This window comes from Octopus bimaculoides, chromosome 24, assembly GCF_001194135.2.
Source record: "Octopus bimaculoides isolate UCB-OBI-ISO-001 chromosome 24, ASM119413v2, whole genome shotgun sequence".
In the NCBI taxonomy this organism is placed as follows: Eukaryota; Metazoa; Mollusca; class Cephalopoda; order Octopoda; family Octopodidae; genus Octopus; species Octopus bimaculoides.
In genome coordinates this window covers 15,098,992-15,105,022 of record NC_069004.1, presented here as the reverse complement: position 1 = coordinate 15,105,022, position 6,031 = coordinate 15,098,992, and the positions used below count along the sequence as shown (strand labels likewise).

At 37.9% G+C, this 6,031-nt stretch overlaps 1 protein-coding gene across 1 annotated transcript in view; it reads left to right on the top strand.

Moving 5' to 3' along the window:
• Positions 1-4,720, top strand: part of LOC106882398 (DNA polymerase theta) — a 56,130-nt gene extending 51,410 nt beyond the window's left edge. Inside the window, exon 28 of the mRNA XM_052976522.1 lies at positions 4,010-4,720. Coding sequence (XP_052832482.1) covers positions 4,010-4,322 — 313 coding nt within the window. The 3' untranslated portion in view covers positions 4,323-4,720. The remainder of the gene's footprint in view (positions 1-4,009) is intronic.
• The last annotated feature ends 1,311 nt before the right edge of the window (positions 4,721-6,031 follow it).

Here is a 6,031-nt window from a genome sequence, read left to right as displayed (position 1 = left end):
TGCTGTTATGTTTCCCTCGGACTGACTCGCAGAGATAACATAACGAGTTATACAATTTAATTATTACATTTATTGTTCAATTACATACAAAGAACGCACTCACCCAATGTTCGTTATGAATAAACAAAAGTCATGTCCGCCATATATATATATCAATGACATTTTACTACGACAGTCCCACAAGACAACAACAATGAAACAATGAACTCAGACGAACCACATGACACACGGAACGTCAGACGAATTACATATCTAACAGTCCATATAACACTTGCTATCTGAACACTATTTGTTTTTTTTGTTGCCTGATATGTCACTATATAAACAAACTTCTAGAGATGAATTTTAATATATTTTACTGTTTTTAATATAAATTTAAGAGTTTTATAAATGTTGCTATCATCACCATCATCATCATTTAATGTCCGTTGTCAATACTGGCATGGGTTGGATGGTATGACAAGAACTGGCATGCCAGGGAGTTGCACCAGACTCCAGTCTGATTTGGCATGGTTTCTATGGCTGGATGCCCTTCCTAACATCAACCACTTTACAGTATGTGTGCTGGGTGCTTTTGCATGGCACTGCATGGGCACTTTTACGTAGCACCACCACGAGTGTTTTACACCATCAGAAGGATCATTCTTAACACTTCTGCTGCACAGTATGGGTCCTCTTGAGTACAGTGAGGCGCCAAGTATCTCGGTCCTTTGCTATATGCATTATTAGAGCACATATTCATATAAATGGATTATTGTTTATATTATGCATATAAAGGAGACACCACAACAGCATGAAGGAGAAATAACCAAAGTCCTCACAACCTCTGATAATTTCTTATGGATGCCATACTTGTATAACATTGTCAATATTGTATCTGAAAGACTAAACATTCTCTCTTTGGGCTGAGAAACTATTTCAACATTTAATGTATGGACACATAAAAGGTGCAGCAATATCAAAGGAAGGTTAACCAGGAAAATCGTTTTTGTGTGTGGCAGATGCTCTGGGGCAATAAACACTGAAGATGTACAGAAAACAGATTCCATCACATGCCAAGGGGAGAAACTAGAAGTAATGAATAGTTTCTGCTACCTAGGCGACCAAGTCTGTAGTGGGGGCAGTTGCTCTGAGAATGTAGCAACTAGAGTAAGAACAGCCTGGGCAAAGTTCAGGGAGCCCCTACCTCTGCTGGAAACTAAAGGCTTCTCGCTCAGGGTAAAAGGTAGACTGTATGATGCATGTGTGAACTGCCATGCTACACAGCAGTGAAACATGGGCCATGATTGCTGAGGATATGTGTAGGCTTGAAAGAAATGAAGCTAGTATGATCCACTGGATGTGTAATGTCAGTGTGCATACATGACAGAGTGTAAGTGCCCTGAGAGAAAAGTTGGGCATAAGAAGCATCAAATGTGGTGTGCAAGAGAAGCGTCTGCACTGGTATGTGTTACATATGAATGAAGACAGCTGTGTGAGGAAGTGCCACTCCCTAACTATAGAAGGAACCTGTGGAAGTGGTAGACCCAAGAAGACATGAGATGAGGTGGTGAAGCATGATCTTCGAACATTGGGCCTCACAGAGATAATGACAGGAGACCGGAACCTTTGGAGTTATGCTGTGATTGAGAAGACCCGGCAACTAAAGTGAGATTGCAGCCATGCATGTTCAGCCCTGTTAAGAATACCCCTGATGCGTTGGGTGATATGATATGCTTGAGAAGACCTGTTGAGTAAAGTAAAACTAATATCGTAGCTGTGGACAGTGCCACCTGACTGGCTCCCATGCTGGTGGCACGTAAAAAGCATCATCCGAACATGATTGATGCCAGGCCCGCCTGACTGGCTCCCGTGCCGGTGGCATGTAAAATGCACCCACTACACTCTCAGAGTGGTTGGTGTTAGGAAGGGCATCCAGTTGCAGAAACATTACCAGATCAGATTGGAGCCTGGTGCAGCCACTGGCTCTCCAGACCTCAGTCAAACCGTTCAACCCATGCCAGCATGGAAAACAGACATTAAACGATGTTGATGATGATGATGATGAATATCTACCACCTTTACACAAAGCACAAGTGCAACACACATTAGAGTACAGCTCGCTACACATAAAACAACTATTTCAAAGGGCGGGTTATGTTATTTGCAAGGGGTGTATTATTTATTGTGACTACATAGTCACAGGACACTTCAAGTATGAAGATTGTATGAAATCTATCCTTCAAATTATAAATTTTATATGCTTCAGAGGGAAGACCCACTGACGGTTCAGAAATTTTATTGAAGATCTGGAGCTTGGAGATAGACCCAGTGGTGTATCTTTTCTATTGCATTGTGGGGTTGCTATCAACCAATAATTTCTTGAGTCAGTTTGTGGTTCTGTTGGAACCTATTATTACTTTTCTTAAAGAAAAGGAAAGATTCTACCCTCAACTGGAAAATGATGAATGGATGCTTGATCTGATGTTCATTACTAATGTAATGAATTGTCTACAAACTCTCAACTTGGCACTCCAGGGGGAAGGATAAGATTATTTCTAATCTTCAATGGTTTTCAGCTTTCAGAGTAAAATGAAGGCTTTTGAAAGAAACATGTCAAGAAATTTCAGTGACTTTCCCAATCTCAGAAAGTAAAGTAAATACATTCCCTAATGTTAAAATAAAAGACCACTAACTGTAAGAATACTAACATAAATCACAAGGACTGCTTGATAATTTCCTAACCTGGTTTGATGACTAGCAGAAGATGAAATCCTATTTCGTCTTTCATGTAAATCCCTTCATGGTTGATATGGTCAATGATTATTGTCCAATTCTCAAACCTCTAGTTGTGAAATCATCTGCTGTGGAAACGGAACTAATGGAATTGCAGGAGGACCTGGGTCTAAAGATGATCCTAATCTACAATTGAGTTCTGGAAACAAGTTCCAGAAATAAAATATCCCGAAATGAAGAAAACTAGTGTGTGACTTTAATCAATTTTCAACACAACAATCTCCTGTGAATCACTGTGCTTTTTAATGAAGTTTGTGCAATCAAAGTATTGTTCAAAACTTACAAACCATCAACTGGCAGAGTTAATTTATACAGCCTTGACGACATATCAAATAGATTTTTAGTGACTTATATAAAACTGGCACTCTGTCAGTTACAGTGACAAGGGTTCTAGTTGATCCGATCAACAGAACGGCCTGCTTGTAGAACTAACATGCAAGTGGCTGAGCACTCCACAGAGACCCATACTCTTAACATAGTTCTCAGGGAGATTCAGCATGACACAAAATGTGACCCTTTGAATTACAGATACAACTCATTTTTGCTTGCTGGGTGGACTGGAGTAATAAAGACTGGAAAAATAAAGTGTCTTGCTCAAGGACACAATACACTGCTATGAATCAAAATCATGACCTTATGATTGTGAGCCATATACCGTAACCATCAAGCTATGCACCTTCACTTTCAATGACTGACAGCCAAGATGGAAACCTACAAGACTTCTACTAGCAGTCAATAACAGTTTTAATAGTGCAATGTATGTTGTACGAGGAGTGTTGAAAGTTCATGGTTTTGGGTAAAAGAAAACGCAGGAGGATCAGTTAATTATGATTTAATTCAACATATTCCCCTTTCAGATTCACACATTTATTGCAGCAGTTCTTCAGTTATTCTAAGCCCTGTAAAAGAACTCAGAAGGTTGGGCTTCCAACCAGGCCTTTCGTGATACCCTTAAAGCAAGGAACTGTTCAGCACCCCTTTGTAGCTGTTCATGTGGAGAAAAGTGGACAAAAGCAAAGTTAGAAGGAAATATTAGCCACTTTTCATACTTTGTACGAATAAGCAAACAGGAAATAACAGTTGCTACCCAAGGACAGCAATCATGTAACACAATGTTATGTACTAAAGAAAGGAGAAAAGTAATATACTTGAAAGGTGTCAAAATTTGAACCCTGTTGACAAATCTCAATGTCAAAGCATGTCATCCCAATGTCAAAGCATGTCTTCTCAACTGATTCAACAATTCTGAAACAAACGTAATTATGATTTTTTTTTCCTCATGTACTTTAGATGGAGAAATTCTCTTGAAATGCCGCCGTTCTCCAAGAAATCAGAGGCCGTGCAGCTTTCTGAACCAACCATCAGGAGCTTATCTTTTACTGCAGATCCATGATGAATTAATTTATGAAGTTGGTTTGTATGACTTGAGGAGAGCAGCCACTATTATTCAGACACAGATGGAGTCAGCAATGAAATTATCTGTCCGGTTACCGGTCAAACTTAAAAGTGGGCCAAGTTGGGGAAAACTCGATGAATATATACTGTGATATTTAATTTTAAAAATAGCAAATTTTAATAGTATCATATATATACATATATATATATGTATATATATATATTATTGACTGCGCATACTCAATGTATGTGTTTTACTTGTTCTCTAGTTCACCTGTCTATGACTTTCAGGTGTTTTAACACCAAGTGCTATGAGAGAGCCGTCACTAGAGCGCTGTACCACAGTGGACCAGTGAACAAGCAATGCACATACATTGAGTATGTGCAGTTGATAATGTTTACAACATTAGCATTGCTTTTAATTCATAAATGAATTTATACATACCTACATACAAATGTATATATTTATATATATCACTCATATTTTTTTTACCTTATTACATTTAAAAAGATGATAGTATTCTTACTCAAACAAGCACTGAATGAATTTGTTGAATTAATGAATAAAATGATTAATGATTATTAAAAACAGTTTTTTTGTTTGTTTCTGATTGGTATTTACAATTATCTGACTCCTGTGCAGGTGGCACATAAAAAACACCATTTGAGCATGGCTGTTGCCAGTACCGCCGGACTGGCCCTCGTGCCGGTGGCATGTAAAAAGCACCTACTACACTCTCGGAGTGGTTGGTATTAGGAAGGGCATCCAGCTGTAGAAACTTTGCCAAATCAGATTGGAGTCTGGTGTAGCCATCTGCTTCGCCAGTCCCCAGTCAAATCGTCCAACCCATGCTAGCATGGAAAGCAGACGTTAAATGATGATGATGATGATGACTAGCTGACATACCTGGTAATTCCTGGGAAAGCAGGGCTTATCCCTTGGTTCTGTTCTCATAATCGTTTCGCTAATCCAATAACAACAATACAAAGTATGTAGCCCTTAAAACAGTTTTGTGCATTTACAGAGAATACTGAACTGTCTTACACAGGATCTTGTTTTTAGGAATTCCCAATAAGCTATGAATACCCAAACTGTGAAGTCAGTTACGTAATAATATGAGATTAGTTACCCGATAGTATGAATTCAAATAAAGTAGCCCCTGAAAAGGGCTTTAATGCATTCCCAGAGTATATAGAACATAGGAGGAAATACTAATAAGGTATGTGTCCTAAAATCATGAAGCATGAACAGGCTAATCAAATATGAGATAATAACAGTTCAAAGTAAATAATTCTGAAAAGGGCTTTTGTGCATTTCCAGAGAATATTACCCTCAGGGGTGCTAGTGTTGGTATATTTGTGAATAAGTCACTAACCGAAATAATTGAATCTATTGTTTAAGAAAATAGTATTTACTTGTTTAAGGGTTGTACTAGATAAATTGCGAAAATAACTCTAACAGTTCAAATACTAAGAAATAAGCATACTCAATTTCATTTTTACCAAATAATTTAGGAAAATGAATGTGTTATTTTCCTTATCTATATATAAGGATCCCTTCCAGGGGTGAATGGGTTATTTCCTTTGGTTTTTAAAATAAAATATTAGATATATATAAGGATCCTTTCCAGGGGCCCGATTATTGATTTTTTTTCAACAGTCTGAGTATGTCACGAGGTTTCCAGACATGAGTTCTACTCACATATCAAGTTTCATCAAAATCGATAAAATGATGTAGGAGCAGTTAGCTAACAACCCCACAAGCACACCCACAGACAGAATTTCTCACATATGTAATAGGTAATTCACTTGATTTTTTTTTTCTTTTATTAAAAAAAGTATATAAATCTGTTTTTTATTC